Here is a 17,875-nt window from a genome sequence, read left to right as displayed (position 1 = left end):
GGAGCAGTGAGGCAGCAGTGCTAACCACTGTGCCACCATGCGCCCTATGGATGAATCAGCTGATAACAGGGCAGCTTTGAGGGGCTGAACAGTCAGCTGCTGTTCTTTGTTGCTTTGTGTGATGAAATCTTATCAGAAGACTCCTTGCAGATCTCTGCCCCTCTGACACAACACCGTTCAAAGTGGCAAATCTGATGGAGCGATTCCTCCTAATACTTTGCCATTCTTAGAGGTGCAGGTCGTTTATAGCAGCACTAAGTGCATTTACTGTACTGACATAGAAAAGAACATCAGGCAGCCGCAAAGAACGTTTTTAAAGTTAAGCTCCTCAATCCAAACACCTGACCTATTCTATTCCCTCATCCCATTCCCACTTATTTTACTGGATCCTATTCTCCCACTTCCCTGCCCTCCTATGCATCCAACTAACTGATCTGCCATGTCAAAATGCTAGGGTTTTGGGGGTTGGTGAGCTGGGGGTTTGGAAGTCCAGCTCTGCTGTACTTCTGACAATGCAGCAAGGCTCAAGCAAACTTTTTATTGTTCAGTGGGGATTTCCCACTATTATCCGTTAAGTGTACAGAAATCAAATTGACAGGACAGATTTCAGATTCCAATCAGGCCATTCCAGAAATAGAATCAACCCTTCACTACCTCCATTTTCTTTTCATTTGCTGCCCTGTCCAACTCGTTGCACCTCTTAAGATCCATCTTAGCTTATTTCAAAGTTTTCCGTCTGCCACAATAATATGTAAAATGCAGGATTGTGTCAGCTACGTGAAGTTTTAGTTCATTAATTGTGTTATGAAGGGGAGGTTGATCCCATCTCTGAGAACCAATACTTAACCACTCAACGAGGAGTACCTCGATTTATAATCTATTAAAAGTGTGTGAGAAATAGTATGATCTGCTCTTCAGCAACTTTGTGGTTAAATCAAAATAACTATCTGAGACTCTAAAATCAACAAGTAACACTTTATTTATCTAACTAACAGCAAACAGATTAACTAAACTATTAACAAACCAAATAAAACATCATTCTAATGGAATGCTGTTTAGATAAATATAATTCCCTCTCATTAACGAAAAGCTAGAATTTTTTTTAGTCACTCTCAAAAATACAACCAGGTTTTATCTTCCAGAATTTTCTGTCTTCACTATCGTGATGAGGCTTGGAGCTAAAAGGTATTAGCTGTGGCAGAGACAGTTGCTGTGTCAGAGAGCAGTTGCTGTCTCTCTTTCTAAGGCTGTGAGCTGTGGCAAAGAGAAGTTGCTGGCTCTTATACCCCTGATGACTTATCAACATCCCCACATTAGGACTGGTTCTCAGGTTACCAAAACATCAAATTCAAATCTGATAGAAATTTGAATAACAGCAGCCTATTTTAAATTGATTGATTAAAATTCAAAAATCAGCCTGTGGTCTTGGTAGCACTACTGCCTGGCCTCTCTACAATGTTTCAGTCTGTGAACTGTATGCACCTACATCCCTTTTAACTTTCTAAGCACAGCAAAAAAAAGCACCTTTTTATAAAAACAGACAATTTGACAAACACCAACTTTGCAACATTTACCCCTTAAGAAAAAAGAACCATCATGAAAAGATGGCTTCTTTTTTTCTTTTAAACTCGTGATAAAGCATCTGCCATAACATTTTCACAACCTGCAACATGTACAATCTGTAAATTAAATGTCTGTAATCTAAGACGCCAACAAAATAGTCTGGCATTCTTGTCCTTAAATCTTTCCAGAAACGTCAAAGGTTTGTGATCAGTATACACAATCGTCTCTGATGCATTTTTTGTAACATAAACATTAAAATGTTTAAGGCCATTACTAAACTCAACAAGTCCTTTTCAATTGTGGAATATTTTGTCAGGTGGATATTGAATTTTTTTGAAGAATAACTGATTGGCCTTCCTATTCCACAATCATCCTCTTGTAACAACACAGCTCCAACATCTATGGCGCTGGTGTCGATGGCAACTTTAGTGTTACAAAAAATTTTGGTGTGGCTAAAACAGCTGCGGTGGTTAACACTGCTTTCAAATTCTCAAATGCCTCCTGGCATCGTTCTGTCCATTGAAATTTCACGCCTTTTTTGACAAGTCCGTTAACGGTGCCACTATGCCACTAAAGTTTGGTATGAATTTTCTGTAGAATCCACTCAATTCCAAAAATCATAGCACTTCCTTCTTTGATGACGGTCTTTAAAATTCCTCGATAGCCTTCACCTTCACGTTTCTCGGTGTCATCTGTCCGTATCCAGTGTTGTGCGCTAAGAATGTCACTTCTATCTTTGCAAATTCTGTTTTTGCCAAGCTTATGTCCAACTTTGCCTCCCACAGTCTCTCAAAGAGCTCTGCCAAATGTTCCAGGTGATCTTTCCATGAATGACTAAAGAATACTAAGTCATAAGAACATAAGTAGGAGCAGGAGTAGGCCATCTAGCCCTTCAAGCCTGCCCCCCCATTCAATAAGATCATGGCTGATCTGAAATGGCTCAGTTCCACTTTCCCGCTTTCTCCCCCTAACCCTTAATTCCCTTGCCTCCCAAAAACCTATCTACCAGTGTCTTAAATATATTTAGCGAGGTAGCCTCCACCACTTCAACGGGCAGAGAATTCCAGAGATTCACCACCCTTTGAGTGAAGAAGTTCCTCCTCAACTCCGTTCTAAACTGCACCCCCCCCCCCTTAGCTTGAGGCTGTGACCTCTAGTCCTGCTGTCCTTTCAGAGCGGGAAGTCATCTATATAGACAGCACAATTAATCAGTCCTACAACAACTCTGTTCATAAACCTTTGAAAAGTGGCTGGTGCATTTTTCATCCCAAAGGGCATTACTTTGAATTGATATAGCCCATTGGGGTTACAAAAGCAGAAACTTCTTTTGCTCTCTCTGATAGAAGTACTTGCCAGTAACCATGAAGTAAGTCCAACTTTGTGATGTAAGCAGCTTGTTCTACTTTTCCACACAATCCTCCAGCCTTGTAATTGGAGACGAATCAGGTTTAGTCACAGCGTTGACCTTCCAATAATCTACGCAGAATCATTGAGTACCATCAGGTTTGGCGACCAACACGATCGGTGAAGTCCACTCACTTTGACTCGGCTCTATGATATCTTCTTGTAAGATCGCTTCCACTTCCTTCTAACCTGTGCTGCTTTGAGAGGATTAAGCAGATAGGGGTGTTGTTTTATCGGAACAGCATTCCCTATGTCAACCTCACATACTATATCAATAGTCCTCCCCATTCTATTTGTACATTGGTCCTCATAACATTGTAACAAGTCTTTCAGTTCAATTCTCTGTTCCTAGGACAGACAGCTCATTATCCTATTCCATTCCTTAAGGATTTCTTCATTACGCAATTTATTCTGAGGCACATCAAAATCCACATTATCTGGATTTGATTCCTCACTCCGAGTGGCAGTAACTAATACCTGTTTCTCAGTAATAAAAGCAAATTACTGTGGATGCTGGAATCTGGATGCTGGCAGCATCTGTAAGGAGAGAAAAGAAATGACTTTGAGTCAAGATTCAGCTCTTTTCTCTTCTTACAGATGCTGCCAGACCTGCTGAGATTTTCCAGCATTTTCTCTTTTGGTACCTGTTTCTCAGGTTCCCTTTCTGTGTCATTGTACTGTTTTAGCATATTTACATGACATACCCTATACATTTTTTCCTATCTGTCATCTTTACCAGATAATTCACCTGACAACTTCTTCTCAATCCGATAGGGACCACTAAACCTTGCTTTGAAGGATTCTCCTACCACTGGTAATAGCAGCAATACTTTATCCCCACAGGTAAATGTACAAATTTTAGATTTCTTACCTGTTTCTTATTTCTTTAGGTGGTGAGCCACTTTCAAATGTTGTCTAGCTAATTCACCCACACTATTTAATCTTTCTCTCACCTCAGATACATAATCTAACTGTGAGATCTGACTTTGGACCTACCATCTTTTCCTTAATTAATTTTAAAGGTCCTCTTATTTCATGTCCGAATATCAATTCAAATGGAGTAAAGTCGATTAATTTGGAGCATCTCTAAAGCATGTAATATAAAGGGGATACCTTTATCCTAATCAGTTGGCTAATCCTGGCAGTAAGCCCTCAACATGGTCTTCAGGGTCTTTTGCCAGCTTTACAATGCTCCCTGGGATTCAGGATGATCTGCACTCGATGTAAAGTGTCTGATACCTAAACTATCCATAACCTCCTTAAATAATTTGGCAATAAAATTGGACCCTTGGTCTGAATGAATCTCCCTGGATAATCCATAACGGGTAAAGAAAGCAAGCAAGTCCTCTACAGCCTTTTTTTGGCCTCCATAAAGTAACTGCCTTTGAAAACCTTGTGGACACCTCCATTACAGTTAGCAAATACTGGTTCCCACTTTTGGTTTTAGGAGGGAACCTACACAATCATCTATAACCCATGTAATGGGTTCTTCAAGTGCAGGAATTGGCATCAAAGGCACTGGCTTTATCACTGCCTGTGGCTTGCCTACCATCTGACATGTATGATATGTACGCCAAAATGCAACCACACCTTTACAGAATAGAATTAGAGAATTCTACAGTGCAGAAGGAGGTAACTCGGCCCATTACGTCTACACCGACCACAATCCCACCTCGGCCCTATCCCCATAACTCCATGTATTTACCATGCTAATCCCCCTGACACTTAGGGGCAATTTAGCATGGCCAATCCTCCTAACCCGCACATCTTTGGACTGTGGGAGGAAACCAGAAACACGCAGAGTAAATCCATGCAGACATACAGAAAATGTGCAAACTCCACACAGTGACCCAAGCTGGGAATCGAACCCAGGTTCCCAGACACCGTGAGGCAGCAGTGCTAACCACTGTGTCACCCTTTATGTAATCCAAACCAATAAAAATGCTTCTGTATCTTAACCTGAGGCTTCCTCATTCCTAGATGACCTCCTACAGGTAATTTATATGCTTTCCGCAATACGTCCTGTCTGTATTCTACTCGCAACACAACCTGATGAACTTAAGCCCATTTCTCATCTGCACTAACCTGCCAAGGTCTCCATTTCTGCCTTAATGTTTTATCCTTAAGGTAATAGCATTCTAGAATACACACTGATTTCTTTTCCATATAGGCGTTATGATATAAACCCTTTATCATCTCACCTTTCTGTTGTAACTCCATTAATCTTTCAGAATTAAGCACCTCTGCCTAATCCTCAACCTGCTTTGGTTTTTCCTTTACCATCTCATCAAACAGCATGTTGGCTAACTATCTCAACTCCTTCCGGCTGTGGCATCTTGTCATCACAAAGTCCGGAAAAATTCCAGGGTATTTTTCTTTCAACTCCTCAGTTGCCTGATTTTCTTTTGGCTTTTCCATAACAATGGTCATCACTCCCGCTTGTGATCAAGCTATAATCATTTGCAAGGATAAACTGTATTCCTGGAATAGCTAAGTTTTCCGTCACTCCCACTATCACTTCCCCAATCTTGACTGGACTTTCCAGTCTTTTTTTTACGCAAGGGAACACTGTTCCTCTCTTCATTTATTTCACAGATTACCACTCTCTCGGGCAATATTTCAGAAGGAATACAAATATCTTCATCTATTAGAGACAGGCTAGCTCTCGTATCTCTCGATATTTTAACTTCTTTACCTACTCCTCCTGGTCTACCTGCGTACACCTTACCCACATAGGTGAAGTCTTTGAAAAGTTTGGGCGCTATCTTATTATCCAGCCCTTACCTATGCCGTGCACTCTCTTTCAGCTCCTCGACTTCTCTCGCGATTTCCTTCACTGTGTTAACTAAACCCACTGGTTGAGCATCTTTAACCACATCCTTTTCCCCTGTGCCTTTCTTTCTTTCTGTGCCACCAGCACTGTTTCTTTTTATGCCCCATTGTATCACAGTGAAAACACCTGAGGTCTTTCACCTCTTTCCCACCCTCTTAGCTTTCTTTTTTCACAGGTGGTAAAATGTTCCCAGTGCGATCTACTTTGTTTTTCATTGAACAATCTCCCTCTTTCCCAATTCTATACCTTATGGAATGAAATTGCTTTCGAGAGCTAGATTTCAATTTATGCACTAACGTGTATTTATCTGCCATCTCTACAGCTCTTCTCGCTGTTTCGATTTTCTGCTCCTCAACATGAGTTCTTACTACTTCAGGAAGTGAGTTTTTAAATTCCTCCAGCAGAATAATATCTCTAATAGCCTCATATTTTTTTTTCTATCTTTAACGCTCTCATTCATCTCTTGAAGTTGCTCTGCCAAATTCTCTCTTAATTCATATATATCTGAGCTGATTCCTTCCTTACATTTCTGAACTGTTGTCTATATCCTTCTGGTACCAATTCGTAAGCACACAAAACAGCCTTCTATATTCTTTTTAGTTTCTTGACACCTCCTCTAACACCTCTGTAGCCCTGCCTATCAACTTGGTCCGAATTAACATTACTCACACCTCCTCTGACCATTTCATCTCCGTAGCCAATTTCTCAAAGGAAACAAAAAAGGCTTCTGCATCCTTTTCATCAAATTTTGGTAATGTTTGGACATATTTGTATATATCCCTACCAGGCAGTTGGCAATGCTGAGCTTGCTCACCATCATAGAAACATGGAAGATAGGAACAGAAGACCGTTCAAGCCAGCTCTGCCGTTCATCACGATCATGACTGATCATCCAACTCAGTAGCCTAATCCTGCTGTCTCCCCATAACCTTTGATTCCATTCGTCCCAAGTTCAATATCTAGCCACCTCTTGAATGCCTTTTAAGTTCACTTTCTAACTCCAGTCATTTCATTTGCAATTTACTTTTTTCTAACACCCCTGCACTTGACTGTTTCTCTGATATACATATGTGTTTGGCTATCTCCATTACAATTTCAGCTTTCCTAGTAAACCTCGTTAAACCCAATTTTAGCGTGTTTGGCAATTCTACACGTGTCATCTTTTTCTGTCTTTCTGAACTTTCTTGGCAAATTTAGAAGTATCTTCAACCTCCAGAATCTCTTCAGCAACGTTAAGAGCCATTTCCCCATTTCTGATTTAATTGGCTTGTTGTCAGTTAGATCTTCCACTTTTCATTTAACGTTTATTTAAAGATCTAGGTCCGTTCAAACCCAGGATAGGAGCCCCAATCTGTTATGAGGCGGAGGTTGATTCCCCTTTCTGAGAACAAACAGTTAACCACTCAAAGAGGAGTACCTCGTTTTATAATTTGTTAAAAATCTGTGAGAAATAGTACAATCTGCTCTTCAGCAACTTTTAGTGGTTAAATCAAAATAACTACCTGAGACTATGTAAAATCAACAAGTGACAATTTACTTATCTAACAGTGAACATGTTAACTAAACTATTAACAAACAAAATAAAACGTCATTCTAGTGGAATGCTGTTTAGATAAATTCAATTCCCTCTCATTAACAAAAAAACAATTTTTTTAGTCACTCTCAAAAGTACAACCAGGTTTTATCTTCCAGAAGTTTCTGTCTTCACTATTGAGATGAGGCTTTCTTTTGATACCTTTTCTATTTAGATGAGGCCCTGAGCTGAAAGGTATTAGTTGTGGCAGAGACAGTTGCTATGTCAGAAAGCAGTTGCTGGTTGGCTGTCTTTGACTCTCTCTCTCTCTCTTTCTAAAACTGTGAGCTGTGTCAGAGAGCAGTTGCTGTCTCTTATACCCCTGATGACATATCAAAATCCCCATAATAGGATTGGTTCTCAGGATACCAAAACATCACATTCAAATCTGATAGGCATTTGAATAACAGCAGCCTATTTTAAATTGATTGATTAAAGTTCAAAATCAGCCTGTTGTCTTGGCAACACCACTGCCTGGCCTCTCAATACAATGTTTCAGTCTGTGTACTGCATGCACTTGCATCCCTTTCAACTGTCTAAACACAGAAAAAAAACCCACCTTTTTTAAAAAACAGTTTTACAAACACCAACTTCGCAACAATTGGCTATAAATGAAATCAGAACTCAGCCTTCAGACTATCATTACAAGCTAAGTAAATCTTCCAAACTTTCCTGTACTATGAATTTCACTGTGGAGACTCCCTTCTCGGTAATGGGTCAGCCTTAAATGAGTTTAGCAGGGAGAACCTAGCTGCACAGACCATGCAGGGACTGATATGTTCATATTGCTGACTCATATGAGGATTAGAATCAGGAGAATTGATGATGTCAGTTGAAATTAAGATGGTGGGACAATGTAAAGCGATCTGTGTCTAACCCATTCTGTACCAGATCTAGATGGGAAAGTGCAGAGTGGGATATACTCTGTCCAACCTATCATCTACCAGACTTGGAAATTGTTAAATAGGACAGTGTATGGGGAGATGTACTGTTTAACCTGTTCTGTGGAAATTATAGGTGCAACATTATGTAGGGAGATGTAGTGTGTCTCTCACCAGTCCAGAAGTGTTGACATTGACAGAAGAGGCAGTAATTAGGAAAAGCTTGAAAATGTAGTGACCGGCTCCAGGAAAAAGCCCTTTAACTTATCAAGGTCTGTACAGATCATGTGCTATCTGCTCAATATTAGTCAACCCCAATTATTTTCTCTAACAGAAGACCCACTGCCTTTCTTTCTTCCCGCTCCCAAAGGTAAATAAAGTTTACCTTGTGAGCCACGCTCTAAATCTTTGACTGGTTTCCTTCCTTGATAGGACATTCCATGGTTGCAGTTGCTCATGGTCCACATAGCATTCCATCATCACTATCTGCACTTATCCTCGGCCCCATTGCTAATCAGATGGGGTGTGGCATGGTGTTTGGGGTGTTTGAGATTGACATGTTTGAATGTGCATGAGATATTCATGCATGTGAAACGTATCTGGATGTCTGAATGACAGTGAGGTGTGTGGGTTTGGAGCTAGCCTGTCCAGGTGCTTTGACGTGTGTGACATTGTGTGGAGTATTTGTGTAGTTTGAGTGAGATTATCTTGGGGTATGAGTGCTTGATGTTTGGGTGGCATGAAATAGAGTTCTGGGAATGACTTGAGATTTGATTGTTCTGGTGCTCAGGATAGGATGTAATAGGGTTTTTTGGAAATGATTAGATGTTTAGGGTGTGATTGCTGGGAATCTAGATTACAAGTAACATGGCATTTGGGTTGTGTGTGAGAAGGTATTCTCAGTGGTTTGTGTTTGCCTGTGATGAGACATTGGGTGGTGTGGTGTGAATGATGGAAGATTGGGTAAACACTGAAACAATTACAGCACAAATGGAGACCATTGGGCCAATCATATCCATGTTGGCTGAAAAACAGCTATCCAGTCAAATTCCAATTTTCAACTTTTGTTCTGTAAGTTGCACTTGAAAAGTGTAAATCCACAAAATGTTTAAATGTAGTGAGAGTTTCTGCCTCTCACTTTTCCAGGCAGTAAGCACCAGAGACTTGACTTCCCTCTAATCCTTTTGGCAATTAATTTAAATCTATGCCATCTGATTAATGACTTCTGTGTTGAGGTTAGTCCTTCCTACTCATTACCTACAGGCCCTTCAAAACTTCATCCATCACAATTAAATCTCCTCTTGGCTTCCACTATCACAGGGGGAAAAAAAAAATCGCAGCTCATCCAATCTTCACTCAAGGTTAAATTTCTCAATTCTTGGCAACGTCCTTGTAAATCTCTACCCTCTCCAGTGCGTTCAAATCTTTCCTGCAATGCAGTGATCAAAATACTATGCAGTAATCTAGTTGCGGATAAACTGTATGCAGTACTCTAGCTGTGGGTGAACTAGTTCTTTTTACGTACAGTTCTAGCGTGACCTCCCTATTCTTACACCCTAGGGCCTGACCAATAGAAGGAAGTCTCCCACATGTCTTCTTAATCATCTTGTCCACCGATCCTTCTATCTTCATGAGACTACAGATATACACTATACTTTTCCCCTTTACTTTTTAGAATCCCACCATTATTCCTTTGCCTTGTTAGCCTGCCCAAATACATTAACTCACACTTCTCTGAATTGAACTCCATTCATCACTTTTCTGGCTATCTGACCAGCGTTGTTCTTTCTCACAATCAACTGCATGGTCAGTTTTCATAATCATCTGCAAATTTCGCATCGATATATGTCACCAACAGCAAGGAACCCATTACTGAGCCCTGTGGAACCCCACTAGAAACAGAATTCCATTCACAAAATCAATAATTTACAATAAGCATTGATCACCAACCAGAAAATGAACTGGACCAACCATATAAACAGTGGCTACAAGAGCAGATCAGAGGCTAGAAATCCTGTGGCAAGTAACTCACTCCTGACTCCCCAAAACCTGTCCAACATCTACAAGGTACAAATCAGTATTGTGATGGAATATTCTCCACATGCTTGGATGAGTGCAGCTTCAACAAGACTCAAGAAACTCAACACCATTCAGGACAAAGCACCCCACTTGATTAACACCCGTTCCATAAACATTCATTCCCTCCACCAATGGTGAACAATGGTAGCAGTTTGTAGCATCTATAAAGTGCATTACAACAACACATCAAGGCTCCTTAGGCAGCACCTTCCAAACCCACAACCAGTACCATCTAGAATAACAGGGGCAGCAGATGGCTGGGAACACTACCAGCTGCAAGTTTCCCTCCAGTCACTCACCATCCTGACTAAGAAATGTATCACCATTCCTTCACTGTCACTGGATTGAAATCCTGGAACTCCATCCTGAACAGCACTGTGGGTGAACTGGTGCCACAGAGATTGCAGCAGTTCAAAAAGTCAGCTCACCACCTCCATCTCATTAGGGTTTAAGGTTAAGACCACAAGACATAGGAGCAGAATTAGGCCACTCAGCCCATCGAGTCTGCTCCACCATTCAATCATGATTGATTTTTTTTCTCATTCCCATTCTCCTGCCTTTTCCCCATAACCACTGATCCCCTTATTAATCAAGAACCTATCTCTCTTATAAAGACACTCAATGACCTGGCCTCCATTGCTTCTGTGGCAAAGCGTTGCACAGATTCACCACTCTGTGGTTGAAGAAATTCGTTCTCATCTCTGTTTTAAAGGATCATCCCTTCAGCCTGAGATTGTGTCCTCTTGTTCTAGTCTTTCAAACTAGTGGAAACATTCTCTCCACATCCACTCTATCCAGGCTTCGCAGTATCCTGTAAGCTTCAATAAGATCCCCCCCCCCCCATCTTTCTAAACTCCAACGAATACAGACCAAGTCCTCAGCCATTCCTCATCCGACAAGCTCTTCAGTCCAGGGATCATTCTTGTGAACCTTCTCTCGACCCTTTCCAAGGCCAGCATATCCATCCTTAGAGACAGAGCCCAAAACTGCTCACAATACTCAAATGTGGTCTAACCAGAGCCTTAAACAGCCTCAGAAGTACATCCCTGCTCTTGCATTCTAGCCCTCTCAATACGAATGCTAACATTCTGAACTGCTGACTGAACACTAAGAGAATTTTGAACAAGGATTCTCAAGTCTCTTTATGTTTCTGACTTCCTAAGCATTTTCCCATTTAGAAAATAGTCTATGCCTCCAGTCCTCCTTCCAGAGTAATAACCTCACACTTTTCCACATTGTATTCCATCTGCCACTTCTAACCTGCCCAAGTCTTTTTGCAGTCCCCCTGCTTCCTCAATACTACCTGTCCCTCTACATATCTTTGTATCAGATGCAAACTTAGCAACAGTGCTTTCAGTTCCTTCCTCCAAATCGTTAATGTGTATTGGTTCCAGCACTGACCCCTACGGCACACCATTAGTCACCAGCTGCCACCCAGAAGAAGACTCCTTTATCCCCACTTTCTGCCTGCCAGTCAGCCAATCCTCTATCCATGTCAGGATCTTACCCTTAACACTATGGGTACTTAACTAATTTAATAGTCTCCTATGCAGCACCTTGTCAAAGACCTTCTGGAAATCTAAATAAATCACGTTCACCAGTTGGGCAATAAATACTGGCCTAGCCAGTGATACCAACATCCCATTAGTTAATTTTAAAACACTGAGACAATTTTAGATCCAACTTGCCATAGTCCTTTGGATCCCATGGACTTTAGTTTCTTTCCTTGCTCTTCAACTGCTTTCCAGGATATTACGCAGCAGCTCAGTGACACCCTGGACCTCAGCATCAGGGGAATAATATACCATCTTAGTCACAGCTGCTACCACAGAAATGCTTCTCTGCTCCCAAAATTATTGCTTTTCTGATCTTCCACCTCTACCCCTGCCCCTTACAGCTGAGACACTGTTCATAGTTAACTTAGTTGCACTCTCCAGATGAAACAACGCCCTCACCAGTATTCAGAACTGATTATCAGTTGGAGAGTGAGATGCAGTCAGGGGAGTCCTGCACTACCTTCCTGGTTCTGATTGACTGGTGGTCATCCAGTCCTTCTTTGTCTGCATACTGTTAGTGTGACTACATCTAAGAATGTAGTATCCAATTAGACTCACTGTTGCACCACAGTGGGTATAGCTTTTCCTTCAGCTTTGAAATCCTAAGCTTAAGCTCCTACAGCACATGTGGCTGGTCAGGACTCAAGAAGTGCAACTCAGTTCTCACACAGAACAGGATGTACATTCTAATGGACTGAGGTGCCCAAACACGTCTCTGTTTACTAGATTATTCCTTAATTTAAGAGATATAAACTTAACAATTAAAATCAATAGTCACTAGCGACTCACCAATCAGCTTGCACTGACATCACTATTTTATAAGGATGTTAACAAATGTTTTACTTAACTCATTATTTATTGAATTTTAATTTACTGAATAGATTGGAAGCTTTCCTACCTATACCTGATCAATTACAGTGATGCTAATTATGATGAATGATTTAATATACAATGCATAAAATGTAAGTTGAAATGTATGTATTTTATCATTGGTTTAATTTAATTCTAGTTAATTGATGTAGCTTAAATTATATAGATTGATTAAATGAAATATGTATAGGTCTGCCTACGCCATGGACTTGTGCTGTGACTCCACTAAACTATTCTTTTTCCTCCCATTTCACTGACTCAGTTAGGCTAGCCCTTTATGCTGCTGTGTTCCAGGCCTCGTCCATTATTTTGCTCTACACCAGACCAGACCCTTTGCGCTGATCTGCTTCACTTTCAACCTTGTCTTTTATTCTGCTCTGCGGCAAGCCTTACCTTCCGGTTGTTTCCCTCTTTTTTCAGCCTCTGTGCTGCTCTGCTGCATACTCAAACTTGGCCTTTATGATGCTGCACTGCGAGTCTCAGATGGTGTGTGAGAGGTGGAATGTAATAGTGTGAATGTGTGATTGGATGTTGGATGGTCTGTGTGTATGATGGGATGTTTGGGGTGTGTGTGTGTGTGAGAGGGAAAGAGAGATGGAACATTAGCTGGTGTGTATGTGATGTTGGGTGGTCTGTGTGTGAGATATGCTGTTAGAAGAATGTGTGATATGATGTTGGTATGTGTAATGGGATGTTTGGTGTGCGTGTGAGAGAGAGAGAGAGATGGAACACTAGATGATGTGTATGTGATGTTGAATGGTCTGTGTGCATGATATGTTGTTGGAAGGATGTGTGATATGATGGTGGGGTGTATGATGAGATGTTTGGTGTGCGAAAGGGAGAGAGTTGGAACATGTGTGAGACAGGAAGAGATGGAAGGTTAGATGGTGTGCATGATGTTCTGTCGGATGGTGTGATGAGTGGCATGTTTTGAGATGGAACGTAATGCAATTGTGTGAGTGATATGACAAGTGCCAGGGAATAAAGAATAACTAAGAGTAACTGTATCTTTTTCACAGGAGAGTTTATCCGAGCACTTTATGAATCTGAAGAGAACTGCGAGGTAGACCCGGCTAAATGCACCTTTTCCACTTTGGCTGATCACCAGGCTAACCTGAGGATGTGCTGTGAATTGGCACTTTGCAAGATCGTCAACTCCCATTGGTCAGTGCTGGTGTAATTTGACTATGTGAAAGCAGTGTGCCACTGAAGTCAAAGGCAGTGTCTAGGCAATTGTGGGATCTTAAAGTCAGAGGACAATAGGACAGAAAAGAACACAGATCTTTTATTCCCAGTGGACCAGTGTTCAAATCCAGCCAATCGAGAGGGAATGATCCTTCTTTGGTGAGGATTATTGTTTCTTTTCGCTTCTGGAGCTTTGGTTCAAATCCAGCCTTGTCAAAAAGGTTACAACCATGCTACAATCTAAGAGACTGGCTGGTAGTGAAGTAAGTGATGGAATTGTCCATTAACTCCAGAAGTACAATCCAGGGAGAGAGCGACGAGCTCCTTCTCTGTTTAGGGGTGAAGTATTTCAAACATCTGTCCTGAGAAGGGATCAGGGCATGGAAATTAAACAAGCTCTTATCAGGAGATTGGCTGTTGATGACATACTAAGGCAGATTCAATTTGCTGGCTGAGACGAAGCTGACTAATAGGAGTCAAAACTAGGAACTTTGCATAAATGGTACCTGAATTCAAACACAATGCTTGGAAGAATGAGACCAAAACTGAAAGATTACAACTGTTAAGAAAGATTGAATAGGCTGCAGTTCTTCTCTCTTGAAAGAAAGCTAAGGCCTGACCTAATGGAGATTTTTACAAGTATGAATGAGTTCAATAGGGTGAATGTGGAGAAGATGTAGGAGCCCAAAACTATTGAAAATAAAAGAAGATAGTCAACAGTAAATTCAGTAAAGAATTGTTCAGCCAGCAAGTGGTTAAAATGTGTAATATCACAAGTTATTGAGGTGATTAGCATGGACATGTTTAAAGGGAAGGAAGGCATATAGGTACAAGGGGAAAACAAATAGAATATGCAGGTAGATAAAGAGGTGGGAAGAGGCTTGTGTGTAAACCTCGGCACAGAACAGGAGAGCCAAAGGCTCGTTTCTCTGCTACATTCCATGTAAAGTTTTACATCTGAACAGCAAGTTAATAATCTACCCGAATTTCTTTCCACTAATTGTTGGGAGTTCAAATCTAACAGTCAAGTTGACAGGGTTTCCCTTTTTCTCTAGTGTGAAAGAGGGAAAACAGTATCACTGAATTCTCACTGCTGATTCGTGTTAGCTGTGAGAATTTAGTTAACTGAAACTGAGATGACTCCCTTATTGATTTTGCTTAACTGTGACACTGAGGCGCAAACACAGTGTGACTTCAAATAATGTAAAATTTTGTTTTGTTCATGTTGGTCAGTGTGTGCCTGTTTTTGATTTCATTGAACCAAAAAAAGTATTTCCATTGACTTCTTCAAATTCTCAGCCATCTCTGAAAAAGCAAATGTTCGTTTAGGGTACAGCTCTATTAGTGTAAACCACATTCGAGTCCTTTGACAAAACAGTCCTTTGTCCTTTTTGTACTTGCCTGGAGAGTTGAAATTTTAGCAAGTTATTCAACAGTAGCTGCCTCAGAGCATTCTGGCATCCACATATATGCTATCATTCAATAACAATTGGGGAAGTAATTCTGATCATTTATTCTCCAACAAGAATGCTGAGGTCAAATGGAACCCCGCCACCTATGGTCCCCCCACCCACTCCCAACCATCATCAGTCTGATCAAAGTAACTTTGAACAAAGAACAAAGAACAACCCAGCACGGGAAACAGGCCCTTCGGCCCAACAAGCCCGCGCCGCCGCATCACCCTACACCTATTCTACCCTGCGTATCAACAAATAGAACCCCTGACTTAGCCAGATTCAGGGGAGAATAGTGTCAATTTGGTAAAACCAATCAGCCTAAGAGCACATCTTTGGGGTGTGGGAGGAAACCGGAGCGCCTGGAGGAAACCCACTGTTTGTTTAAACAGAAAATGGGACCTTCCAAATCCAATGCCAAACCAGACAGGTTATTTTCAAACTACCTTCTTGGAAGAAAAACAATGAAACAGACAGCACCTAGAGCTGCCTTCATCAAAAGATTGATCACTTAATCTCACACTTGTGCTTTCCTCATAGCCCTGTACTTTTTTCATTCCAGTATTTATCCAGCTTGCAAGCTGCTATTGAATCTGTTTACAGCACACCTTAAGGCAATGAATTCCCCTCATACAAACTTACTGCCCAGAAAGACTTGCTGAAAAGACTTAGAGGGAACATTGACCCATGTGGTTTTATAGTTAACCCTCTGTAATTAATGAAATGGAATCCATGTAATCAGATTGCACGGTGCCTTTGCCCCAGTTAAAGCGACAGATCATTTCTTACCCTGCTCTCTTTATTTTAAACAGCGTCTTTCCACGTGAGCTGAAGGAAGTCTTTGCCTCCTGGAGGCACCGCTGTGCTGAGCGTGGCAGAGAAGACATAGCCGACCGTTTGATCAGTGCCTCCTTGTTTCTCCGTTTCCTCTGCCCCGCGATCATGTCTCCTAGCCTCTTCAACCTGATGCAGGAGTATCCAGATGACCGCACCTCCCGAACTTTAACCCTTATAGCCAAAGTCATTCAAAATCTGGCCAACTTCACCAAGTAAGTTCTCCCAGACCTGTGGAAGCCACAGCCCATTCAATGGGTAATGTAGCCTGTGAGACTGGTGTAAGGGATTTGAGAGGTAAGTGTTAGTAGCGATCTTGTTCAAGAAGTCCTACTGGAAGTATATCAGTGGTAGCAATTCATGCTGGTCTGGGTGTGTTTTTAATTAACTGGTAGGTTTTTATCCTCCTAAATATTTGGTTAATTTTCAGTATGTTTTGCTGCAAAAACAACCCTGTATGTTGTTGGCATGATCAAGCACCTTGTATATTTATATTGCTCTTATGTATAGATATTATTGGATATTGTAATATTACCTTGGCTTCTCTAACAAGTTTGATAACTAGGAAACACTGAAAACTGTACTGAATGTGAAAATGAGGTACTAATACACACGCACCAAGATCTCTTCAGGGAGCTTGCAAATGTGTGATCCTGACTGCAGCTCCAGTGTGTTGTATCTTTTTTAAGTTCAATGACGTAGAAGAAATGTAGAGCCCACGTTATTATGTGTTTCTGCTGTCGACAGGTTTGTTCAGTGTCGTGGTTAGCTGTTACCAGTTATTCTGCAGGCTTCTGGGCTTGTTTATTACACTTCAGACATTCCTCACGAGTGATCATTAGGGTTACTTAGCATTCAAAACGTCAAAGAATCATTGCAGAATTACTCCAAATATGTAGATTATATATTTTAAAATGTTACAAATTACAGCAAAAGATACAGCTAATTGGTCCATCATATCTGTTCTCACAATTGTAAGAGTTGTACCATTGGTGTACCCACAACCACCTCCACCCAATTCTTTTCCAAAGACAATTTTCTTCCCCCTTCAAATATTTATCCCACTCCCTTCTGAAAGTTCTTTGACTGAACTTCCATCAAGCAGTATATTCCAAATCACAATTACTTGCTACATAAATCATTGCTGGTGGCACAGTGGTTAGCACTGCTGCCTCACAGCACCAGACGCCCAGGTTTGATTCTCAGCTTGGGTCACTGTCGGTGGGGAGTCTGCATGTTCTCCCCGTGTCTGTGTGGATTTCCTCCTGGTGCCTCTGTTTCCTGTCACTCCAAAAGACATGCTGATTAGATGCAATTCCCATGCTGAATTCTCCCTCAGTGCACCTGAATAGGTGCCAGAGTGTGGCAACTAGGAGATTTTCACAGTAACTTCATTACAGTATTAATGTAAGCCTACTAGTGACACAAATAAACAAACTTATTTCTCTTGCACTCCTTTCCTATTTTCAATAATCTTACACTGTTCCTTCTGGCTACTAACCCTTCTGCTAAACATTTTTTTAAAATTTACTCTTGAAAATCTTTCAGGAATTTGAGTATATCGCTATTGAAATTACCTGAATGTCTTCTACTCTAAGGAGATCAATCCTAACATTTCTAAACTCTCTTCATAACTGAATTCT

At 41.0% G+C, this 17,875-nt stretch overlaps 1 protein-coding gene across 8 annotated transcripts in view; it reads left to right on the top strand.

Annotated features, from left to right (window-relative positions):
* Positions 1-17,875, top strand: part of LOC145335766 (ras/Rap GTPase-activating protein SynGAP-like) — a 565,240-nt gene that overhangs the window by 458,388 nt on the left and 88,977 nt on the right. For all 8 annotated transcript variants that reach the window (XM_080181495.1, XM_080181494.1, XM_080181493.1 and 5 more), the window contains 2 exons: positions 13,779-13,923; positions 16,211-16,447. In XM_080181495.1, coding sequence (XP_080037621.1) covers positions 13,779-13,923; positions 16,211-16,447 — 382 coding nt within the window. The remainder of the gene's footprint in view (positions 1-13,778; positions 13,924-16,210; positions 16,448-17,875) is intronic.

Source organism: Carcharhinus amblyrhynchos, unplaced genomic scaffold, assembly GCF_965287045.1.
Source record: "Carcharhinus amblyrhynchos unplaced genomic scaffold, sCarAmb.v2.hapA scaffold_40, whole genome shotgun sequence".
Taxonomy (NCBI): domain Eukaryota; kingdom Metazoa; phylum Chordata; class Chondrichthyes; order Carcharhiniformes; family Carcharhinidae; genus Carcharhinus; species Carcharhinus amblyrhynchos.
Note: the sequence above shows the minus strand (reverse complement) of the source record. Positions and strands in the feature narration are given on the sequence as shown.